Raw genomic sequence first — 25,993 nt, forward strand, 5'->3', positions numbered from 1 at the left:
TCCCATAGGCCGCCCGGCCCCGCAGGGCCAGCCCCCTTGTGCCTGGCCAGGGTGGGGTCGGCTGAAATAGAGGCGGGCATGTGTCAGTAGTAGAGCTACCCCGGGCCAGGTAGAGCGGCGGGAGGCTGCGCTGGAGGCAGGGGAGTTGGTGCCGGGCTTGTGGGCTAGGGTGCGAGCGCCAGGGCACCAGGCTGGTCCCCGGGCCGCGGCAGCAGGGGGAGGTTGCGTGCCCGCTCCGCAGGGATCCCACTCGGCCATGGCCACACGGGTGCTGCCCATGAGCGCCCGCCTGGGTCCCATGCAGCAGCCCGACGAGCCGGTGTTCGCTCAGCTCAAGCCCGTGCTGGGCGCCCGGGAGGCGGCGATGTTCACGGGGGAGGATCTGAAGCAGCAGCCGGGCGGCGGCGGCGGGGCCAGGATGCCGGCGGAGGAGATGGTGCAGGTAAGGCAGGAGAAGCCACTTGGGCGGGCCCCCCTCCTGGCCGTGCCCCTCGACGCCGGGCGCAGCCCGCACGGGCAGTGCTCACTGGGTGGGGCAGTGTCAAGGGGGAATCAGGGCGGCGCCCTGCAGCGGGGAGCCCCCACCTGGGAGGGGATAGGAGGGAGTGGGGCTGGAGCCCGAAGTCCCCTTTTGCCCCCCCCAGCTCCACCCTGTGTGGGGATGCGGCTGGTCCGCGTCCTCCCGGCCCCGCTGTGCCTCCAAGTGAGCTGACCGCTCTGCTCCCGGTCCTGCGGGCGGGGACCCGGCCGGGAAGCTGCTAAAAACCGAGGGGTGCCCGGATCGGGGCGCCGGGACTCGAACTCTGAAACCGCTCAAGGCGCTGGCTAGCGGGCAGGGGCAGAGCCGCCCCGTGAGAGTGTTGAAAGCTACAGCTGCTGCCGTTGCACTTGCCCAGCAGCAGAATTAGCGCAGCCGCCTGTCTCTCTCGCCCACGCACGGTCATGTTAGACTGTGGGGGGGGGAGAGACTTGTCGGGACTTTCTGCGTGTCCCAGAAAACTGTTTGGCAACAGATCCACATGCAAACAGCTGGAAGAGCTAAAATCAGCCAGCGCCAACCGCAACCTGATTTTAGCTCAGGAACGGGCTTCGTTTGAGGCTATTTCCAGCCCTTGACTCTTTCATTGAATAGTTTCGTGTGCGGTTTATTATAGTGACTTGCCTTGTGTGGCACAAGTGGCATTGTATAAACGGAGCAGACAAGCCTGTGAGTTCCTGAGCAGTTTGACAAACCTCTGCAGAGGCACCTTCCAAAGTGTATTTATAAGGGGGGCCCTGCCCTGGGATCTCAGCCGGAGTCGCTCAATCCCTATCTCCAATGTAACTAAGATTAAGGAAGAACTCTCCTCCCGAGAATTGATAAGCAAGGCAGTGAATATTAGTGGGACATATTTCAGTCTCTGTGGCTCAGCGATATCTTTTCAAAGAATACATGTTTCTGCCTTCAAAGCAAGCTGGCCTTGGCTCGTAAACAAGAGCTGGAAAAAGTAGCCTGGCACGTTAAAGACCGGTCTAGATCAAAGACAAGCATTTTGTGTGTGTGGTGGGGTGTTTTTTGTTTTGCTTTTCTTTGGGAAAGGCTCTTGAAATACACTTTTAAGCAGACTTTCCGTTTGTCAGCTGCTTTCTGCTTTTAGGGGTGCTAAAGGGATTTGGTATGACTGGACTTTTTACAGGGTATGAGGGAATGTAGCATTTGCCCATTGGAGAGTACATGATAAATGTTTTACTGATGACTGTACCCGTAATGTATCAGGCTTTCACCACCCACGGATTCCCTACTACCACTGCACTCAGGGACTGATTTCATTGTAGGAATTAAAGATCTCTGAAGATTTTGACCATGAGTAGAAACATGTTTATCACATTCTTAACAAATTATAGACTCTGTAGATTTAAAAAAATTGATACTCTAGTCCAAAGGACTCTTTACACCAAATATATAGTAACTTAAAGTCATGGTCCTACCTCCTTGTTGTTCTGTATTGTTTATAAGTTTATACCTGTTTTGGATTTTATTTCCAGTAGATAACTTTCTTTTAAGTTCTAAATCTGTCCTGAAAGAGGTGTGTGAACTTCCTGTAAAAGAATATCAATACGCTTCTTAGAATAATGGTGAAATAGTAGAGTACAGGAATTGTAGAAATGAATTTGTGTTACTTCATCTAAAATACATTATCCTATTGCAAATATTATGATAATTACTCTTGTTCTGCATAAACATTGTTCAGCGTGATTTGTTCTTGGAGTTGTTGATTAGCATATCAATTATAAAAGGCAGGGTTGTTTTACTATGTCTCATTATTCTGACTATTTAAAACTTTCCCTGTGGAAGAGATGGGATTCGTACAGCTATTCTAGTAAGAGTACTCATAAGAGTGTGTGTTTGGTTTTTTTCATTCTTATTGTCCCGTCTTGTCTATGTTTGTTTGGTAACAAATCATGTGGATTATATGTTTTTTGTTTTTGTTTAGACAAGATGTGAAATGGAGAAATATCTGGCACCTCAGCTTCCACCAGTTCCTGTCATCCCTGAACATAAAAAATACAGAAGAGACAGTGCCTCAGTTGTAGACCAGTTCTTCACTGACAGTGAAGGGTTGCCTTATAGTATCAACATGAATGTCTTCCTTCCTGACATTACTCATCTGAGAACTGGCCTATACAAATCCCAGAGATCATGTGTAACCCACATCAAGACCGAACCAGTTACCATCTTCAGTCATCAGAGTGAAACTACTGCCCCTACCCCCACCCCCACTCAGGCTCTCCCAGAGTTTACCAGCATCTTCAGCTCTCCCCAAACTCCCGATGTGAACAACATTTTCATCAAGCAGGAGCTTCCTACTCCAGATATTCATCTTTCTGTCACACCCCAGCAGGGCCAGTTATATCAGCTCTTAAGTTCACCGGATTTAGATATGCCCAATTCTACTACGCAGGCGGCAGTAATGGACTCTCTTAACAATGTTTCCATGTCATCAGCCATGGCAGGCCTTAACACTCTCTCCTCGGCTATTCCACAGACTACAATGAAACAATTCCAGGGTATCCCCCAATGCACATACACAATGCCAAATCAGTTTCTTCAACCACAGGCCACTTACTTCCCTCCTTCACCCCCAAGTTCAGAGCCCGGAAGTCCCGACAGACAAGCAGAAATGCTACAAAATTTAACCCCTCCTCCATCCTATGCTGCGACCATAGCTTCCAAGCTGGCAATCCAAAATCCAAATTTACCGGTGGCCATGCCAATAAATTCACAGAACATCCAGACAGTCAGATACAACAGAAGGAGTAACCCGGACCTTGAGAAGAGACGTATCCACTACTGTGATTATCCTGGTAAGCAATCTATCCTAACGGAGACTAAATCACCCAAATGTTTTCTTTAATCTTGCAAAACATCAAACATTGATCACAATCTGGGTGGAAATGACTGTCTTTGAAGGTGGTCCAGTTACAATGAGACCCAAATAAACTTTTCTTCTCCAAAGCCTTATTGTTCTATACCGTCTTTTCTTATAATTTTTAAATACTTGTGACACACTTTTCTGGAAGATAATACATCAGTCCTTACCGTCTTTAAATACGTATATGTGAATCCCTGTATCACAAAACTTATAGCTCTGGGGGAAAAAACGTTACTGGGAAGGCTAACGTTGAACAATTTTGATATCTGGCTCATGCTTTGTTGTAGCAAACTTCTTCAACGTGCAGTGGGCCAGATGCTCAACAGGTGTAAATTGGTATATTGAAGTCCATTGACATGGACATAGGGCCATATCCTTTGTCTGGCTTATAGTAGCTATCTTCTTGATATGAACAGAAAATTCAGTGTGTAAACTTGTTCTTCAGTTGTCAAATATAATTGTCTAACCTCCCCTCAAAAACCCAAATATGTACCCCTCCTGAAGTCCATCCATTTTGTATGCTAGACTAAAAGATTAATCTAGCACCAGATGTTAATCATTCAGTCATGAAATATGTGATCCCAAATAGAAAATGTCAACACTGTGCTGAATAGAAACTAGTTTCCTCTCAACTATAATTCAGGGTATAGTATCTTGAATGTAGTAAATGTTATAGTACAACAAATGCTGAATTAAAAAAAAAAAAGTGATATTGAGTAATACCCTGGAAAGATCAGACACGGAGTCCTTTAGAAACATTTTAAAAAATGAAGTTCATCTGTGACATTCATATATCATTGAATAACAGGTGTGGCTTCATGTAGCAGATGTAAATTAAATGTGAACTCTCAATTGTATGTAGATTGTAGGAGCTATCCTTTTGTATAACATCCTAAGTAATTAAGGATTCCAGAATCTTAAGTATTGCTTTTTCTCTTGATTTATGTAAAGCAACCCCCTCACAAGAACTTTCTGTAGTAAATCATGTGAAATTTCAAATGATTGTGCTGCCACAAGGTAGTAAGTTTAAATATTTTCAGAATAGTGTGACTGAGTGAGTGACTTTGTCAACAAACCTAGAGCATTACAGTCTCCCTGCTGATGTGCTTTCTCTTTTTTTTTTTTTTTTTTTTTTTTCCCCCCCCCAACCACTTTTTTTTTTTCTTTTAGGCTGCACAAAAGTTTATACAAAGTCTTCCCACTTAAAAGCTCACCTGAGAACTCATACTGGTATGTACATTCTTTGTTCATTCCTTGGTTATGAATCTTTTCAAAAAAGCAAATGTGTTTGATTTGTCATATTTTCTTTCTTTGATTTTGCAGAATGGGCTAGGTTCAAGTAGATAGTTCAATTAAATCAATCAACCAACCAACTTGGTCAATAAAGCGAAGTTGCCTATTTATTCTTAAGACATTTTGTTTAGTTATTTTGAATTCCTTATAGTAAATTGTTTTTCAAGAACTGAAAACAAGCAAAATATTCCCTTTGAAACCTTCAATTTTTCTCTAAAACACTTTTTTTAAAGGAAAAATTATTTTGATGTTGGATTTTTTTTCTCCCGCAAGTCTTGAATCAAGCACAATAAATATATGATTATCTCAGTTTATTTAATTAAATAAACAAGCTCTCATTTCTTTTGGCTTTAGTACTTTAAATACTAGTGCTGACAGAACTATTTTTTTTTTTTTTTTTTTAAGATTTTTCTCCTTAGATTTCAGTAGAGCTCCAAAATTCTTCTCCATTTGCTCTTTCTCCAGCATTAAACGTGCATGTTTAAAAACCAAATAAGTTTGTATTTTTTTAAAAAAGTAAAGTATCTCATTTTTATTTCTTGGTGAAGAGTTACTAAAGTGGTAAGAAAATTAAAAACCGTGTTGAGGTGTTCAACCTATATAGTCATATCATAGATCAAATCCTGTCTGAAGCTACATGCATGCAATCTCAGGTAATGGACCTGCATAGGTATAAACTGAGGAGTGAATTTTGATTCACTGACTCCAGTGTGAACGAAGGGTTCTCTTCTCTACTTGACATGCATGGGTGTCACAAACATGTATTGGAAAGAGACTGGTATCATTCTGTCCAAACCATAGCTCAGTTTAGATGCATGTGTGGTGGTTTTTAAACCAAGTCTGACATCACAAGAGAACTGTTTTAACAGGTTGGGATAATTCTTGTGCAGGGAACTTGGTTACAAAATTGTTTTTGCAGTTTAGCTGAACCTTTTGAAATGTAAATTACAAAGTTTTTCAAAGAAACCTAGGCTAAAGAAGCCACTATCTTCTTTAAATCTAGTTGCGGTATCTGTACTCCAATATGAAATACTTACACGTGGGTGCGTGATCCTCAAATCAGAGTAACTTATGGTTCTACTTAAAGCAAAAGGCTTACTGTAGTAGGCCTGTCAACATTAAATTTGTACTGTGTGAATGACATGGTTTCTTTCATCTTAGTTTAAAAGCAAAAGTCAAAACAAAACTTAACATGAGCAATGATCTAACAAAATGTATTTCATCTCTATGGAAAAAGGCCTTGTATTCAACAGTTACTATGAGTGGATTGTTGGATTACTGTAAATATCTCCAGGCTAAATGTTACTATGGAAATCCAGTTTTCATAAATGAAGTAGTTATCTCTATTACAGCGACAGTAAAAATAAAAAGCAACTTTGCAAAGGTCAGTGCTCTCCACTAGCAATAGACTAAACAAGAATATTGTTACAAACATTTTGTGATACATATAATCACTCATTACCAGCTAGCTTAATGAGAGTAATTTAATTTTTTTTAATGAGGATATAAACGTGACTAATATAATAGAATGCAACGTTCATCTTACTTTACAGATTATTTAGTAAGGAAAGAATGGGTGCCACTGCCCTATTACTTTTAAACCAACATTAGATTGAAAATGTGTAACTTGTCATTATACTGTGACTCTTGGAACAGACCAAAAAATAAAACTTAAAATGTAATTTTACGAAGTTATTGTAAAAATGAAAATCACTCTTAAAAGTTTAAGAGTGATCTGTAATTATTTTCATATCTTTAAATAGTATTGATTATTAAGAATTCTAAAATTAACATTCTTGTACATAAAGAGAAGTATTTACCAAAGTTGTGATCACTAATACCTATTGCTATGGATGAGTAAAGGTTAATGTTGCTTTCCACGTTTTTTACCTGTAGACATTTGACCTCAGCAGTGTGGCTAAGTGTACAAAGGTCAGGGAAGCTGATCTATTCATAGAAACAAGAATGCTGCTTCAGATAAAATCTAGTGAATTTAAGTAAGCCTTTAATACAAAGGGTCTTCTAGGGAGGGGAATGAAGGGATAAATTATCCAGAGAGTTAATATACAAACATGTTAGTCCATTTCCTGTTACCTACCTTTTATTGTAGAGTATGAATAAGTCTGACACTTTCTCAATATCCATTTGAAAATCCAAGGTTTTTAAATTAAACATCCTTGTATGCAAAGTTAGTGTCTGAACATAAGCACACCATTAAACATTTCCAGTGCTGTATAAATTAATGAACTGAAAGATTAAGGGCTAAATTCTGCCTTGGTAAAAGTAGCCGTAACCTCAGGGAAGTCCATGGAGATCTACTAGGTGCTCAGTTCTCTCAGAAGTCAATAGGAATTTTGCCTTTGACTTCAAAAGGGAAATATCAGACCCGTTGCGCTTAATTTGTCTACGCGTATGAGTTTGAGTTTGTCTGTATAAATTCCACCCTTACTTTGTGCGCGCCCTTAAACCAATTGGATTTATGCAGTGCTATTAAACTTTTCTCTTTTAATCTTAAAAATACCTGTACTTTTATGGAGTAATTACCTTCAAAGTTTAAATTTAATAGGTGAGTCTCACCTAATCCAGTTTAATAAAGTTTTGTGTGATATTCTTTCAAATCCCTTAGGGGTGTAGCAGACCTGTTTATCTGGCTAAACCCGTTCTTTAGTAATCATGGACCACTGAAGTTGTTTTCTCTTTATTCTTAGTTTCTTGACGATACCTTTTAAATTGGCTGCAATCTCTCTCTTCCCAAACAGTCTCCACCCTCCTCAGCAATCTGTCATTTTAAAATTCAAAAGTGCCTGCAGCAAAGTTTGTCTGCCATTAAAAGTCAAAACAGACCTTATGCCTTTCCTTTGTATTGGAAAATCTCAGCCTTTCACGGTATTTATTTAGGAGTGTCTCCCTCCTGAATGGCTTTCAATGAGTTTAATAGACATTCTTTGAGAACAAATTTAAAGGAAATGTTATTTCTGAAAGACGAATGTGAGCCATAGTCTGTTTCCTCATTCAAATATGAACTAATTGGCAGGCTCATAAGTCACGTTTAAATGAGGTCATAAGAAATGGCTGAGAGTTTAAAGTGTCTCTCCCCTCCCCCAGTTCCCCCTTATATTTTTCTTAAAGGGTAGGTCAAATCCAGCCCTGGTTTAAGAAGGTAAAGCTCCCTTCACTTTAATGGAGTTGTTCCAGGGACCTGTTTTCATTTTTTAAAAAAAAACAACAAAACAAAACACCTTTTAATCCTTTAGGTGACAACTGTATTCCAAAATAATCAAGTTACTGTGTTTGTTGTAGTTCCTGAAACCAGCATCTCTCTCTAAGGCTAGTTATTTCAGTTGTTTTAAAATTATGGAGGGAATTCTAACTGGTGATAAGCTGGTAGCCTCAGAATTGAACACAGGCAAACAAGCTGTTGTTGCCAAGTTACAAAGGTACAGAATGTATTTTTGTATCCTCCTCTGAACGATTTTGGATCAGGTGTCAAGTTCTCTTAGGTAACATCTTAAAAGCACTTCAGTGCATTATTTTACTAGAATGGATTAGCATTTGATCCTCCATCTTTAGCTGATTTAAAACGAGTATGTGCTAGTATGCATACAGGAGCATCTTTCAGTATAGATGGGTTTCTTCAACCTCTTTATAATAGGGATTTTTTTTCTAAAATACATTGACCTATTAGTCATAAGACAAGTTTAGTTCCATAACTTGTATTGTGCAACCAGCATATAAATCATGTTTTTTTTTTAAACACATGTATTATAGGCTACACTGTAGTAAAATTAGTTGTTCATGCTAGTGCCTTAAGGTATGTGCCCTACTTGAAAAACTTGTCAAATGTCAAAGAAAAGCAGATAATTGTGCATTATAAATACACTCTATTAACTTTCTTTCATGTTGCTTGAACATACGTCAACAGCTCCTCCATTAACAACTCTACCATATTTCCCCACCCTCTTTTTTTTATTCCCCCCCTTCCAGGTTGTACTGATATGCTTGTCTTTTTTTTAAAAACTGAAATCTGAGTTCTCACCTGTAGACTCCAGTGCTTCATTTCTGTGAGCAGCTGCACGTTTCAGAGATATATTCTCTTCTATTTAGAGGAAACGCCGTCATTGTTTTGTACACATCAGGGTACACACTGAGGATGTTTTTTCAGCTGCATATTGGTTTTCTGTACACAGTCTTTGTACAGGCATGTTCTCTGATCACATGTTGGGTTTGCCATTAATAGTTTTGCAGTTAATGTTAGAAACTATTTCATCTCTCTATCTATAGATCTAGCTTGTATGTGGTGATGGGAAGTGAAAGCCTAGATACCTCAAGAGAAATGGCATTTCCTTAAATGAGATTAAGTCAAAATACTTCAACATCGCTAGTTATGTCAAATGCTTATATTGGCTTGGGACAACTGTTAATTTATTCAATGCCTCAAGATGTTAAGCTTGCTTTTAATATATGGCTTCATGTCAGTAGATCCAAAATTGGACTGATGGTCAGTCATAGTCAGAACCAGTGGTGGACAACAGGCTTTGAGCAGCCCATAGGAATTTATATCTTCAATTTACCAGACCTATACATGTCTGTGTATATTTTACCTGGTACTGTTTATAAACTACATGTGCACATGAAAGGTGCTGTTGAACTGTGGGGAAATTGTGACTTTTGTTTTTGGAGGTGTACATTTAGACCAAAGTGTGTGTATGTGATAGTCACAGTCACTTGTTAATATTTTGATAATTAATTTCAATTACTTTTGAGTCTCTTTGCCTTTTCCCTGCTTCACTCCATTTCCCCCCTTCGATGCTGGTTTTTTCTTTTTCATCATTTTAATCTTACTTTAATGTTTAGTGATTATTCTCTTCCCTCCACCCCCACCTTTCCTATTTCTTTCTCTTCCTCCTTTCCCAAGTATCCTTTTCTATCTTATCTATATCTCTCCCTCTGCAAAACATGCCCAGCTCTCCTGCAGTCCTTTTTGTAAATGTATCTGGGGAAAGGCAAGAAGTCTGACAAAAGGGTCACAACTGCCAGTGGCTTTACTGCCTTCTTATTAGAGGGGCCAGTTTTGTTTTTCCTCCACTTCAGCTTAGGCAGGTCAAGGATTTTGTCACAGAGAAGGCTAGTAAGAGGGAGTCCGACAGTAGTTGGGAATTTTCTTTTTCCTTCTCACCACTCAAGGGAAAGGGGCTTATGAGGTTCAACCTTCCAAAATAGAGTGAGCATTATGATAGGCATTCAGCTTGATCTTAGAAAAAAAGACAATGGAGAATGCAGGAGAGGTAGGAGGACTAGGTGCTGGCTCCTTCCCCAGAAGTGACTTGTATGGCCCTCATCACCCTAGTTATGAAGCACCTCACAGGAAGCATATTACGTTTCACAGCATCCTTGTGAGGTAGGGAAGTGGTATTGTCCACATTTTACAGATGGGAAATTAAGGCACAGAGCAAAAGGGTGACAAGCCCAAGGTCACACAAGAAGTCTGTGACTGAGTTTGGAATTGAACCCAAATCTTTTGTGCCTTAACCCACAATGCTGTCCTACCAATATGCTGACTTCATTTGTAACATCTTGGAAAGTAGCACCTTAGATGCACTGGAGCCACAGAGCAGAAGAGGCTAATCTCACAGCCATTAATACTCCTTATGTGCTTGACTCTTGTAATTATCAGCACTTTAGTTTTTCAAAGAAAATTACTTAAAATGTGTGAAATATGGTAATTCTTATCATGGAGATCTTTTGGGGCCTGCCTCTTGGAAATGGCAGTAAAAGGGTTTCATTTTTATTCATATAATCTTCAGGGAAAGATTTTTGGTTTTTCCCTGTTATCTCTAACACTTTAAGGTTGATTTATGTAAACCATTGTCATTAATAGACTAGAATAATGAAAAGTGGAGCAAAGTTAAAATACTGTGGACAAAGTGATCAGCAGATGTTAAGGCAGAAATAACTTGCTCAAAAGAGCAGTTAGGCAGTAGTGGAAAGTAATTGGTATCTTTTATTTGAGTTTTGCATAAATCCATTAGTTGCTTGTGGGAGAAATGGAAAAGCATGACCATCCTGTGAAAACCAGTGTTTTGGGGAAAGTAACATGTTTTTCAAACTCTTCATGAATGACTGTAGGCCATGAGGGTTAATTGATTTGGTTCTTTATCTCCAATTATGGCTCTAGTGAAATATGTTTTACCATATTGTGCGCTCTTTTTTTTTTAAGCAAAGTCTTACCAACATAGGCTTGTCTCTCTGATATGACTGACTCAGAACACTGTAATAAAATTCCCACTGTCCAGGTACAATTTTATAAAAAATTAATTCAAGTAGGTGTCAGGTGAAGAGCAGTCAGGTTAGATTTTTTTTTAAGTCCAACAATTTCTCTTCTTGATTAAAAGCCTAGAAAGTCTCTAAGCATGAAAGCTTAAAAACTTTGTCAATTGCTCCCTGAGAGGATTAAACTTCATTTCCAGGATATTTGATTCCTGATAAGGCAACTGTTGACCTAAGAGACTGGCTTTAAATATAGTTCGTTTTGAGGCTGACGAACACATGCTAATACAGTCCAAGATTCACAGCAATTGCCAGTGATTAAAACTTTCCATTATTTGATTAGACATTCCATATTGTAATTGTCTGAGCTGGACTTGGACAATTGAATCTCCTCTAGTTCCACAGAATATATTCTGGGGTGAATGTTGTTGGTTGTTTACTAGCTGACATGAACCTCCCATTGGTGAAAGATTAGAAACATTTAAGTAATGTCCTAGTTTAGTCTGAGTATCTTGGTAGCAGCATTCCTGTCCTGTCAGGCTGCATTATTTATATTCAGTGATCTCTAACAACTCTGATTAAAGACACATTAAAACCTTTCATTTGGCAAGTATACAGTACTTAGCCTTCAGTTAAAGAAGGCTTTAACTTACTGCTTTGGTAATTTTTTATATACAGATAGTTGGTGGCGATCTTAAGGATCATAGTATAAACTTATTACATTCCATTAAGGGGAACCTCTTACCCTACAAGTGCCAGAGCTGTAGGTGTGAAAACTCCAAAGCAGTTCTGGCAACCATACCATGCATGAGGAAACCCTCTTCTCCCATATATGACATGTAAATACACACACATAGCAGATGGCATGGATTTATTATAAATCCACTTTTTAAAAATTAGCATTCCCTGCCTTTTGTTTGCATATATTCTTGAGGCAAGACCACCTCTGCTAAAACAGAACGTTATACCGGAGAGAAAATAAACAACTTCACAAGTCAGTCAAGATTCCTCAGTAATCCTAGAGCTGAATGAGACAACACTTAACAAAATAAGAGTGCTTCAGAGCATTGGGGGAATTCTGAATGTTTATTCGTTGATGAGGAGATAATGTCTTCTCCACGTCTGTAGTCACAAAGAGAATAACGTTTTTGTGCATATCCACCTTCTTCAGTTACCTAATACTAACTTTTTTCTTGTCTCTACGCATTTTGTGATAGAAGGAAATCAAAATATTGGTTAATTAACCAGTAATTGGATCTTCCTCCCCCGTCAGCAAGAGTAATGCTTCCTGTCATATGGTTCTAAAATATTCTATTTATTTGATTAGCACCTTTTCAAGTAGTGTTATACTGCACATTAAAAGGAAACTTAAAAGTAAGTGTGTGTGTGTGTGTGTGTATGTATGTTTTGTATCTGGTAAATTGTCATGGCTGGAAACCTGTGCTATATTCCATAGGAGAGCTGGGATAGAGACAAATATACCATCCACTACTTCTAGTCCAGTCAGAGAGGAAGGCTTAAAATCATTACACCATATTATACAGAAAAGCTATTTTGGGTAAACTTGAAAAAGATTAGTTCTAACCTTTTCTGTCAAGGCGTCAACGTATCTGGTAACTAAAGCAAACTGGCTCTAGAGGTGGAAGGATATGAAAACTAGAATCCTAGAAAAGTTCTAAAACACACACAATCTAGTTTCTCTTTAAATTTAATGAGTAACTAGGTCATTTTATTGTTTTACTGCTGTTTTTCCTTGAACATACTTACTATATTGTTTATCCATTGTCCCCTCCCCCACCATTCTGTCTTGTCTGAAACTAGCTTGGAGCAGGACCCAGGATGAAGTTCTGGCCTTTTTCGAAGTCACTAGGAGTCTTTAATGGGGTCAGGATTTCACCTTATGTCTTCTCATCTGTACTGTGAGGCACCTACCACACTTTTCGGAATTGTCAAATATAAATAATGGACAATCCTTTGACCAGTATAATTCACTCATAATGTGGCTGTTCCAAACATGTGGTGGTAAATTGCTTATAACACATCATTGTGTGCTCTGCATGCAACAAAACACAGGACAGTGGGGTAACATTTCAGACCCTCCTCCCCTGGTAGTCTTACTTCATGTACACTTGTAGGCTATGGCAAAAATTTTCAAACGTGGTTACTTAAAATTAAGCTGTATGGTTTGGTGTGTGGTGGTGTTAATTTTATTTTCTTCCCCTAAGGTACTCTGCACTAGAACTGGTTGGGAACTTTTTTATCTTTGTCGAGAAATGCTCATTTGTTGAAACCAAAACTGTTTGAAAAACAGGATTTGGTTGGATTTCCCAACTTGAAAAAATGTTTTTTTTTGGGGGGGGGGGGGAGGGAGGGAGAGAATTGAAATTGTCAATGTTTTGTTTTTGACATTTTCTATAAGAAAATTTCCAATTTTCCAGTTTGAAATGACTTTGTTTGGAAACTTAAGCTAATTTGAAAAGTTTAAAGATTTTTTTTAAAAGTCAACATTTTGAAATGAAATGTTTTGAAATTATCAAAACAAAATGTTTCAATTGACTTGAAATGGGTTTTCAGGTTGAGAAAGGAAATTCGTTTTTCTATTTATGAATGATTTTGACTTTTCATCCCAATTCACAGTGGATAAGAAAATGTTCTAACTGTCAAATATGTGTGAGACGAGAACCATTTTCCACCCAACTGTACTCAGTGTCCACAGTTCAAGTGGAAACTAACGGGAGTTATTGAATGCTCAGTGTCTTGGGAAAATACGAATTTAGTTGCCTGACTGTAAGCAGCACAGTGGAAAAACTTGCCCTGTAATTTTTAGCTTTATTTTTAAAGATAAACCCAGCTAGATAAATAACTCTTTGATTAAATAGTCACTTATTTATTTTTTTAAACAGAAGCGTATTTTCTTGTATTGTCAATGGGAAATTCATTAATTATTTGGGGCTCTTTAAATGGTGTTTTTGCTGACAATGATTTTAATAGAGCAGGGCTTCTCCTCTCCCACTGGTGACTAATAACGTCAAGGTGGCATCTACAGCAGTTGCTTACGTAGAGAAGTAGTATTAGGATAATATTCAATGTATTTTTAGTTTTATTTTAATGTGATTTAGCATCTTAATTTAAGGAGGGCCACCTCCATGTGACCAGACAGCTCTCTTGCAGTGACCAGCAAGGGCTTTGTTGGCCAAAGTTTGGGAATCACTTGGGCAATGGGGGGAGGGGGGGTAGTGAAGTAACAGAGAAGGCTTGCGAACTCAGTAGCATGCCTCCTATGGACATCAAAGCCTCCTTTTGACATCTCTCTAACCTTTACACCATTAATATTTGCTTTAAAGACAAGTGAGTTACAAGAAAGTTTTCAAGTTACATTTTCCTTATCGCTTGCTAAGTGCTTTCTCCTAAAGCAATTCCAAACTAGTTTAATGTTCAACAAAGTTTTTTTAAACACTTACACTAAAGTGCAAGGTTGTTTCACGTCCTATACAAATTTATTTATTTATTTTTTTTTTTGCTAGAGAATGGATACATATTAACAATAGAGGAACTTAAAATACATTTTGTGATGTGGATGCCTAACAAAATACTTAAAATCAGGGATACTGGAAAGAGATGATGCAAAAATCCAATTAAATGTATGAAACCTCTATCCTGTTGAAATATAATTCAACAGAAAGCAGTTCTGCTTCCCAGAAGAGCTGTGTATAATATTTCTGGCTTTGGAAGAAAGGCCTGGAGTGTGCTATTTGGCTAGAAGTCGGTACCAGCTTCCTCCATGGTGTTTTACTTGAACAGTGTTGACATTTTAACAAATCCCATGGAAGCTCCCCTGAAGTGGAGGAGTTAGCTGTTTTTTTTTGCTTTTACAGTGAAATATTTGTTTGATAAAGTGATCATGTTCCAGTAACTGAACTATAGTAAATTAGTATTTGATGACCAATGGCATTCTTGGTTTAACATCCTATAGAAGTTCTAAACTACTTTAACAATTGTGTGCAATACAGTAGCTGTACAGTTTCAGAAATATTTGGTTTCCTCCAGTAAACAAATCTTAAATTACTATGTAGCTAATGAAAATAGCGGTTAAAGCATTGAATGTTCCTTGGTTTGTTTTTGTTTTTTTTTAAATTCAGTATAGCAAAGAACCAGAATGACTTTTTAAAAAATGTGTAACTTGAGGAATCCTTTTTTTTTTTTTTTTTTTTTTCCCCTTGCCACAGGAACTTAAATAATTCTTCCCACTAAATATGACACAAACGTGTGTATGGGTTGGGAAAGATGAAACAGTACCGGGGCTAGTTGTTCTTTTGCTCTCCTTTTTAACAAGTTTTTAAGCTCTATCTTCACTTGCCTCTCCCTCCCCTCCCCACGCCCAAAAGAAAAACATTTCAAATTGATTCACTTCAAGAACTTTCCAACAGAAACTAGCATCACAAACATAGATTTTTTTTTTTTTTTTTTTTTTCAGGATTTCACCTCTTAGATTTCTCCAAAATAAGCTGGGTCTTTATACTGGAGCTAAAAATACATCTTCTAGTTCTCAGTTCCCACATTGCTAGCCATAGTAGGGGTGAAGGGCAGTGTTATGGCTTTAATTTCTAGTACATAAAAGTAGTAGTGTTCAAAACAAACTCTGTGAGGTGCTTATGAAATGCCGACAGACCCTGGTCATTGGCAGACAGGATCGAACCAGGGACCTTAGTGCATGAGCCTCTACAGCATGAGCTAAAGGCCAACTGGCTGTTAGCTAAGGCTGTAGGGCAGACTCCTTTCATCTCTCTAAGTGGTCTTGGTGCCACTAGATAAGGTGCAACACCACAGCCAGGAGGTGTGGGTTACACTTACTCAGTCCCCTCCATGCGTACCCTCAATGAAATTCTTCACAGCTCAAGTCTGGAGAAGCCAGGGTGGGGCTATTACAGCATGGGGAGGAGCAGCAGCACATAGCTGTCTAGGCTGCCATCACCATAACCTGCCATGTTATGAATCTTCCCACAGTCTTGTGACATAAGATGACATAACCAGCAGCAATGAGGGTAGGCACTGGGAACAGCTGATGTTCCCCTGGAAATCTGAGGTGAAATCCAAGACCCGCTGAAGTCAATGAGAGGTGTGTGGGGTTTTTTTTGTTTTTTGCTGTTGACGTCAATGGAATCAGGATTTCACAGCGATATTTAGTAATTTATGCCCAACACGGCCACATAAATTACTGCTGTCCAGAATATCGGTAATTTATGCACTACAAGACTGCATACTACTATTTCATCCCACCAGCAGTACATGTGGGTTTGGCTTTGGTGGTATGCACAGTAGACACTAGCTACACAAGCAGTTTTGCAGATGTGTTCAGTGTGCTGCAGTGCAGGCATGCATAAAACTCCTGATACTCCATCCCACCTCTGCAGGAATAGCAGCAGCATTGTAAATAATGGCCACTTTTAAAACCAAACCCACTTTGCCTGCTGAGAACAAGAGCTAGTTGACATTATTGAAATTTTAATGAAAAATATTGTTGACATTTCCGTGGAGGGAAAACTGGGGGAGGGAGACTGGCCAAAGGGTCAAATCTGATTGAGGTGAAAGAAACAAGAATTTTTCTTTAAATCAAAAATTTCTCTTCTGTTTTTCTAGCAGGGTATAGCGCTACCTCTTAAATCTCTTCCAACTGGTGGGGTCCTTCTGAACTTATTTTACCACCAAGTGGCAAGTAACATAGCTCTTAAAACTGAACTGAAAACAGAAGTGACTTTTGATATAAACATCAAATTTAGGAACAGTGGAGAAATTTTTGTCTTTCACCCCCTCACTGGACCCCCAGTCTATGTAGATATCCACAGCCTCCCTTCCAGCTAGTAGAACTTCCCCCACCTTTTTTTTTTTCCCAAATCAGCCCCATCCCACTCCCAAAACAAAACTAACTCTTATAAAAAAAAAAAAAAAAAAAAAAAAAAATCCTCAAATGATGGGTCCTTCCCAATGAGATGTCTCCCACTCCTTCCTCCTCTCTCTGCTGCTATCTATGGGGCAAGGCTGGGACAACTGAAGTGCTGAGTACAAGAAGGCAGCCTTTAATACAAGACTATAGTAAAAATACATGTATCTACTAGAGAGCCACACTATCTAGATTGCTATTTTGTTTTTTAAAATCTAGTCATAAGCAAAATAAAACATCTGTTTAAAAAGTGTTTGAAGTCAGATCCCAAAAAGCTTAATGTCATTCTGAAAGAAAGCACATCTGTTGAGCTCCACAAAAGAGGTATGCTTATGTTTCTGTTTTACCACAAAGCAGACTTACAAGTGGCCGCTTCTGTGTCCATGTCCTCTGCAGTGTTCTAAAGATTGCATTAATAACCATGAAGCAAGTTATAGGAAGACCCAGTTTAGCTATTGGAAGGATGATTACTGTACTGCAAAAGATGCTGTAGTGGACTCCAGCTATTATACCTCTGGGATTCTAATACATTAAGTCAACTGGCTTTTCTGGTAATGGTAGTGCTTCTCTTGTCAGGTTTAGACAATATCCTTATTTTAATCTACAGTATGTCTTCTCTGGGACAGAGGTACGATCACAAATGATGCCTTACCGTGCTCATTGGTCACAGTCATACAGAGCAAATACTGAGCTATAACCAGTTGCAGCCTAAACCATCTTCTGTTGGAATGGAATGGACATCAATGGAAAGAATCTCATTAGGTTCCTAAGAGCTGAATCAGGCCATAAGTGCTGACTCTGTGGGTGCTCCAGGGCTGGCGCACCCAAGGGGAAAAATTGGTGGAGGCTCTGCACCCACCAGCAGCTCTGCCCCAGCTCACCTCCACCTCCGCTCCACCTCCTCCCTGAGTGTGCCACTGGGTCCTGCTTCTCCCCCCTCCCTCCTAGCGCTTGCGCCACGAAACAGCTGTTTCGCACCGGAAGCCTGGGGGGGGAAGGAGGGGGGAAAACCATGTGCTTGGGGGAGGAGGTGGGACCAGGGCTGGGATTTGGGGAGGGATCCAATAGGGGTGGAGTTGGGGTGGGGGAGGGGGCGGGGTGCAAGCACCCACTGGCACAGACAAAAGTTAGGGCCTGATCCACAGGCGCCAAGTGTGCTTCTTTTAAAGAATGATACACTTCAAGGATGATAGTGATATCAATAAATCTTGGTTATCTTGCGCACTAAGAAATTGCTGGTTTTTCTGTTTGGTTTTTTTGGTGTAGGTTCCGTTCAGTGTAAATGTGCTGCCAATGTGGAGTTATTTCCCATTCATAAAGATGGGGTAGTCTCTCCTTTTGCAGTAGGTGAAGAGTTATTAGTTGAACATAAAAGGCATCATAAACTCTACAAGCAGGATGGATTTTATGATTGTTTTAAAAGGGATTTAGCTCTTCTGCGGTCAAACAATAGAACCTTAATTTTTGCCGAATTGCTTAATCTTCTGACATGGGGGTTCTCTCAGTGTTCTCTGGGCTGTTGATAGTGCAAAACAAGCTGTCTGGTCACGTGGTGCTGGCTTTCTTACTTGTTTCCACCTGCTAAACCTACATTAAAATACTTTCCAAGTAGCTGTAGTTGGTTCGTGAGGATTGTTATTGGATGTGAACGGGAGTGGGGAAGGTCCATGTGATCAAAACTAGGAGGAAGGTGATGCACAACATACTCTGGATGGGATTTTCCAAAGCACTTGGCACTGGCCTAACTCTGCTCCCATTTGTCAATGGAGGTTTTACCATTCACTTCAGTGGGAGCACAGTTAAGTCAAAGCTGAGTGCTTTAATAAATTCCACCTTCTCTCTCTGTTAACATGTGGGTTACTTGTAACACTTTTTAAAAAAAGTAGAATTCGAGAGCCCTAATCTAAAGACGCTTTGAAATGAATGTAGACTAGTTCAGTGTATATCACTCTAGCAGTGATCCTATAAATAGGCAATCCTAGCTCTCCATTTATATCAAAAATGTTTTGTCTTTTTAGAGTGACATCACATACATGACAGTTGCAAAGCAGATAAATGTTTTGTTGTTTAAATAACTGGTTCCCTGTTGCAGAGAGAGAAATCACCTTAACTTTCTGACTTGGTATTTCCCCAGTATTTCAACAAACATAACTACAAATTATAGGTGTGCTGAAAAATGTCCCATTTTCAATCCTGAAATGGATTAATGCAAATACTTGAGGTATTTTGGTCAACATGTTCAAATCTAGCTGCCTGAAGCTGGGCATTTCAATCTATATTAAGCGCTTCTATAAATGTGGTCAGATTTTTTTTTTTTCCCCAGAGATGCTGTGCACTCTCCACATCCATGTAAGTTAATAGAAGTAGCAGGGGCTTGGCACCTCTGAAAAATCTGGCTGTGTAAGCACCTAATTCTAGACATCCAATTTTGAAAACTTGGGCCTGAGTCTTTTAGATATTTTTCCTCTATATACAGGGGAGGGGCAGCAGTATATTTTTTTCAATTCCATGTAATAATTTTCTAGGTGTGTATTTTTTACTTTTTGTAATTTAGGTAAATAATTAGTTTGTTTACAGTCTCTGCAGTGGCATCTGTTTACCACAAATTTCAAGAACAAAATTCTGTGAACTTGTAGCAAAGATTAACTTGCGAGTATTCAGTATAGCTGTGAATCAGGAACCATGAGCACTCCCCCACCCCATTTAAAGTGCAAACTATTGATGTTTAGAATGAGTTCTCGTTAATTGTTTGTTTTTTTTTCTTCTGTGGAGTCGCAACTAACCATCTGTTTCTGTGTGTTCCCAATGTTTCAGGGGAGAAGCCATACAAATGCACATGGGATGGCTGCGACTGGAGATTTGCTCGCTCCGATGAGTTGACACGCCACTACAGGAAGCACACCGGGGCCAAACCTTTCCAGTGCGCTGTGTGCAATCGTAGCTTCTCTCGCTCTGACCACCTGGCTCTGCACATGAAGAGACATCAGAACTAAACACTGGGTTCGACGTGGAGGCTGTCTGTATCTATGCAATTTCCAAGTGACTCTCAACATGTGGTTAGAATTAATTTTAGTTTTGACTATGGACTATCCATAAAGTCTCCAAAGAAACTGGAAATGTATATTTTGTATATTTATGAGGAAACAGGGAAGACACTATACCACAGTACCAGAGTGTTCAGTCATTTATTTTGTTTGCTCTGATCATGTATATGACTTTAGTCAGCAGGTTTCATCTCAAGTATTATGTCTCAGCACATTGCATCATTATAGATTTTTCTTACGGTGTTTTGACCAAAGCACTATCATTACTGTGGCAATGTTTAGTAAATGAATTAATGGGAGGGCATAGACGAATGAACACAGAGGACAAGCCATGAATTGGTCTGTCAGGTTTTTACTGGACATATTTAGTACTTGTGTGGTTTTTTTAAATGTTGTCTTTCTATGGAGATAAAATATATAGAAAAACTCATAAACAGCCATAGAACAAAAAGTTTGTTCAGTATGTTGCATGTTTGCTATGACAACGATTTTGTAAATATGCAAATCAGCTTTTAAGGTTTATTACAAAAGTTTTCTAGAAATCATCTGAAAATTCAGACATTGTACATTTGATAATATGGCACATTTTCAATTAAATTTATTTAAATACCTCTCAAAACATTACCAACTTAGTTTTATTTTCTGAAGAAAAGTGAACTAGCCATTCGGACACTTTGTACCTGTTAACATAAATGTTGTGCACTGAATATTCAAAACACAATTGAGTTTTCAAAATGCTTAAAAGGGCAAAACATTTAGAATGAACTGCAAATGTTGGAAGCTTAAATAATGAGGATAGTTACAATATACAGAATGTTAAACCTCTTACTAAAGCTAAACTTAGTATCGCTTTAAAAAGAAGGATTTAGAATGCAATTTTCATAGACTGACATGTTAATCTGGTTTAGCACTAGTATGATCTAGTTTCATGTGGATGTTGCATGTAATTTACCAGAAGGTAAAGGATATAGTAATTTTATTTAAAATTACAGTGCAGTTTAGTTAATCCACTGTTAACATTGACACACACCAGACAAAAGTCACTGCTGACATAAATAGATGCAACTGAAGTCAAAGGAGTTCTGCTCTTTTATGCCAACAGTGAATTTAGTCCACAGCGTTTGGTCTGGAAATAGGAAATGAAGGGCCAAAAAATGAGGTTACACTTCCTAGGACTTGGCCAAAATATCTACAACATAAAGGAAACAACTAATACACATATGCAATTCACAAGCTGTGATTTCATGCTGTCAACCAATAGGTGGAATAAACAACCAAAAAGCCAAAAAAGGGTCTCAAAGGAAAACATAGCTTTGTTAAAACTATTGTTTGTCTTTTTTATTTATTTTGTGGTATATGGTAGACATTTTTTAAGACCATTTTACATACACTTGATAAATTATAGTTTTTGTTATAGTTAGAAACATTGCTCTTAATTGTAAATAGTTGACAAATGATGTAAATAATTTTGTAAGGCTTCAAATGTTTATACATGGAAACACATGCATAAATTGGTTACTGTTTTGCTTCTTTTTCCCTACTCCCCGCTCCCCCTTATTTTTGTATTTGTGGTATTTCCTATGCAAACGATGGAGCAAACAGCTGTATAGTTGCAGAATGTTTTGAGAGAGAATGAAATGGTTTATATATAAAGACAATTTTTTGAAAAATAAAATAAAACCAAGTGCCTAAAATGAATATGCGTGAGTGTTCTCTGTATAGCTCCTTACCAGTGACTTTGCATATTGATTTTCAAATAATAGAATTCTTAGAGGCAACACTGTGTGTCCTTCATTGCAAGGACTATCATTTTCTGCTTGGAAAGTACCTAGCACTTCTTGGGCACCACTACAATTGAAATAGTACTTATGAAGTGATAAGAGCTAGCTTTATGGTGCTATTATTTTATTTACATCTGTTCTGCAGCTCTGTCAACTTTATGTGAAAGGTATATAGTGTTATCCACCATCTTCTCTCCATTTCAGGATCTTTTCCTATTGTAGGAGAGAGGCTTAGTCACTTATTAAAAAATATATAAACAAATGTGTACATGCAACTACTGGGTTACACCCATTTTCTGTGCTTCTTTCTGTTCAAGAAGACCAGTACTTCCTGGAAGGAACACAAACTACAATAGAGCTGACCCTGTAGATTTTTACACTTACAGCATCTTAATGCAAAGATCTCTAATGACTCAATCCTCTCACACTATTCTATCTCATAGGGGTGGTGTTACGTAGATTACAGATGAGCAAACGAAGACACAACAGCTAGGGAGTTCCTTCCAAGGTTCTGGAAGGATGAGAAATTGAATCCTGACATCTAAGTCCTTGCTCCAATCACTGAAGGCACAGCTACATTTGAGAGTTTACAGCGGTGCAACTGCACTGATGCAGCTGCGCTGCTGTAGGCTCCTTAATGTAGCCACTCTAAGCCAATGCGGGAGAGTTCTCCTGTCAGCTTACCTACTCCAGCCCCTTTGAGTGGGAGAAGCTCTCCCACCAACATAGCACTGTCCACACCAGCACTTATGTCAGTGTAACTTGTCATTCAGGGGGGTGATTTTATTCACACCTGTGAATGACAAACTGTAGTGTAGGCTGAGGGTTTGTCTCTAGTTACCGGGTGATCAATGCACAGCGATCGATCCACTTGGGGTTGATTTAGCCGGTCTAGTGAAGCTCTCCTGTCAACTCGGTACTCCACCAGAACTAGAAGCATAAGGTAAGTCAATGGGAGAAACTCTCCCGTCGACCCCCTGCAGTGTTGACATGGCAGTAAGTCAACCTAAGGTACATTGACTCTAGGTACATTATTCACATACCTGAAGTTGCATAACTTAGGTTGACTTAGCCCCGTAGTGTAGACCTGCCCATAGCCTTTGTCATACTCTATATCCTAATGCTCGCCCCCCCCCCCCCACTGATGCCTTCCAGATCTCATAATCACAGGCTTGTTTATGCCACAAATCAAAATCCTACCTTACAATAGAAAAATGCCAATGAAATTATTAATTAGTGGAGAAATTGTCTATAATAATGTATTATATACACAGAATTGTGTGTAATTAGTGACCAACTATCAGAGATCTATGTTGATGAATAAGACTTAATGTAGTTTCAAAATGTATTTACATAATGAAAGATACACATGATGTAGCCAGGCATCATAACATGATGCATTCCAGAACATTAATGGGCTCAGTGTTAACAAGTGAGGAGTCTATCAACACCACACAGCATTGTGCCCATAGTTCATGCGGAATTGGGTTTTTCACTTCGGCTGTCTTTCAGAGTGGAATGATGCAACCCAATACTAAAAAGTCTTCAGTTTTCTTTGGGCTTCTGAACTTTTGATTCTCAGTGAAAGCAGCAAACTTTTATTTTAAAGAACTACTTAATTTGATAACCTGGTACTTTCAAAATGGACATTAGAGATAGACTAGAACCTGAATGAAAACTCTATAGAAGAATAATTTTGTGAGAATCTGGCTTTGAATCCAAATCAACCCTTTGGATCAGATTCAGAGGGGAACTGTTTTTCAGTTCTGTTCAGGTGCAGGATGATTTTGGTCCAACAGAACAAAAATCTCACAAGAACCACCAATATTATAAGATTTCTACCTTGCAAGGTGCCAGAAATCTTGCAAGATTTTGATATCAACTCTAAATCTGAATCCTAATCCTGGCTGAACTCTGATCGCCTGTGGAATCCTAAACTGATCCAAAGTTACTTTACCAGCTCATCTGTAATGGAGACCTGATATAAATAAACTAATTTACAGAAAGCAGGTGAGAATTGCCAGCAGTAATGGCGGGGCGGGGGGTGGGAAATACGATTTCAGTTGAAGCTGATTTGGGGATGGCCTCTTGTTCTTTTTATCTCATAGCTGTTGTGAAATAGTAGCAGTTTCCTTTTCAAATGTGATTTTTATTAAAATTACCATGCCTTTTTTCGTTCAATAATTGTTTTCCTAACATTGCATTTGCTTTTTTCTTTTGCTGTTATCAAGATATAACTAAGAATTGTTCCTCCTTTGAAGAAGCTTAGACAAATGGGTGAACCATGCTGAATATCCCCTGGGGAAAACTTACTTCATTTCTGAAACATTAACAGCAGCAATCAAATGAAATGTGAGCATTTTCAGAGTACATACCATGCCTTAGGACATTTCAGCTAATTTCTTGTGTAAAGGAACTTTTCAGTAATCTTGAAGCTAAGCTTAAAAAAAAAAAAAAGTCTTGTCTATCAACTAATTCTAGTATGTACCATCTGCAAACAGATTAGACACAGTGAGTGCACATGCTAAACTTTTGTCTACATTATAACATGCTTTGCATATTTATATTGCTTAGGTTACATATTTTAATTGGTAGATGTTCCCTAACTTGTTCATGATTGTTCTGATATTGATGTTTTCAGGCAGTCCCCTAGAGAGCGCCCCATGTTGCTTCCTGTGAGTGTAATTCACTCTGCATGCTGAATGGGAAAGCAGCAGAGTTCAGGGTGTTAAATGAAGTTTGCTGATCTGAGGCAAAGATGTATATGATACATTTACCAGTCTGCAAATCATTTACAACGTGCAAATGTTATAACCGCTATCATCAGAACACACCTAGATCTGTGAACCCCACATAGACAAAGTGAGGACTGAGACTAGAGCAATTATTGGTTTCAGAGTAACAGCCGTGTTAGTCTGTATTTGCAAAAAAAAAAAAAAAAAAAAAAGAGTACTTGTGGCACCTTAGAGACTAACCAATTTATTTGAGCATAAGCTTTCGTGAGCTACAGCTCATGAAACATCCGATGAAGTGAGCTGTAGCTCACGAAAGCTTATGCTCAAATAAATTGGCTAGTCTCTAAGGTACCACAAGTACTCCTTTTCTTAGAGCAATTATTGTAACAGGAGTTTTTCTTCTGGTCCCATTGATCAGGTTCTGAACTGTTTGTGCTGGCTCTGAAGCTGAACAGAAACTTGATTTTATTAGCCAAGTTCCACAGCCCAAAAATTTCCCAGCTCTTTCCCTCTTGTCTCAATAACTCCAATGAGAAAAATCTGATGTCTGCTCAGAAAATACATTGGGTGAGATGGACAAATGTGCCTTTTTCAAAGTACTTTATTTTTTGGCACTGAGAGTAAATATTTTAAATACAGCATTAACATTTCATAGAAAAAGATGGATCTTACAGCAAAGTCAAGGTATGAAACCGATCTGCAAGCAGCTAAATATACATGCCTATGTTGTTCAATCGGCTTCCTGGTGGGCCTGGCTTAGTGATATAAACATTAGGTTTGAAAAACCAAAGGTTCAAAGTCCGGCAGATTCATCTGTCCTTTATCCTTCTGGGGAAGAGAACCAGATCACCATCTAGTTGACTGTATTGGGATCTTTTAGACCAAGGTTTTGTATGCTCTGTGAGTATGAAATAGTACCTGTCCCGGTACGCTGGCCAACATTTTTCCTCCCTTAACTGTTGAGCTGTGTGCAGACATCTACCTAGTGTAATAAAGAAGGAAAAAGGGATGCACACCTATTAGTGCCATCTCAAAAGACCAGCAAGAATCATTTGCTTATTGAAGATGGCGTTCTAATATAGGTAGCACAGAATTGTACCCATTGTGGTTAGAAGTACTAAGCATATGTATAGGCTGGTCTCTTAACGCAGGTTGTTGGCTAATAAATGGAGATGTGTGTCTCTTGTCTGGTTTCAATGTATTTTAGTGGGTTGATATAATGCCTTAATGGGTACAATTTTCAAAGATCCCATTTTCAAATGTGAGTTAGGCACTTAGGAGCCTAAATCTCATAGGAAGTCAATTGGTCTCAGGGCTCAGATCTTCACAGGTATTTAGGTGCCTAACTTCCAACTTCTGAAAATGGGTCATAGGCACCTAAGGCACTCTTGAAAATTTTACCCATTGTCTTTTTACAAATAAAATCACATGTAAAATAAACTCTAGAATAAATCATAAAAAAAAGGTTGAAAAATATTTGAAAGACAAAAGAATGCAAGGGACCGGCTGGCTGAGGTGGGTT

At 39.0% G+C, this 25,993-nt stretch overlaps 1 protein-coding gene across 1 annotated transcript; it reads left to right on the top strand.

Annotated features, from left to right (window-relative positions):
• Nucleotides 1-53: 53 nt before the first annotated feature.
• KLF5 (Kruppel like factor 5) lies at nt 54-21,653 on the top strand. Its single transcript, XM_007058775.4, has 4 exons — nt 54-442; nt 2,475-3,345; nt 4,584-4,643; nt 19,726-21,653. The coding sequence occupies exons 1-4, from the start codon at nt 257-259 to the stop codon at nt 19,902-19,904; spliced, it is 1,296 nt and encodes a 431-aa protein (XP_007058837.3). The 5' UTR covers nt 54-256; the 3' UTR covers nt 19,905-21,653.
• The last annotated feature ends 4,340 nt before the right edge of the window (nt 21,654-25,993 follow it).

The sequence above is a fragment of the Chelonia mydas genome, chromosome 1 (genome assembly GCF_015237465.2).
Source record: "Chelonia mydas isolate rCheMyd1 chromosome 1, rCheMyd1.pri.v2, whole genome shotgun sequence".
In the NCBI taxonomy this organism is placed as follows: domain Eukaryota; kingdom Metazoa; phylum Chordata; order Testudines; family Cheloniidae; genus Chelonia; species Chelonia mydas.

Coding starts and splice junctions, on each gene's coding strand:
- KLF5 (XM_007058775.4), top strand. CDS start 257: ATGGCCACACGGGTGCTGCCCATGAGCGCCCGCCTGGGTCCCATGCAG. Junction 443..2,474: donor CGGCGGAGGAGATGGTGCAG/GTAAGGCAGGAG, acceptor GTTTTTGTTTAG/ACAAGATGTGAAATGGAGAA. Junction 4,644..19,725: donor TCACCTGAGAACTCATACTG/GTATGTACATTC, acceptor CCAATGTTTCAG/GGGAGAAGCCATACAAATGC.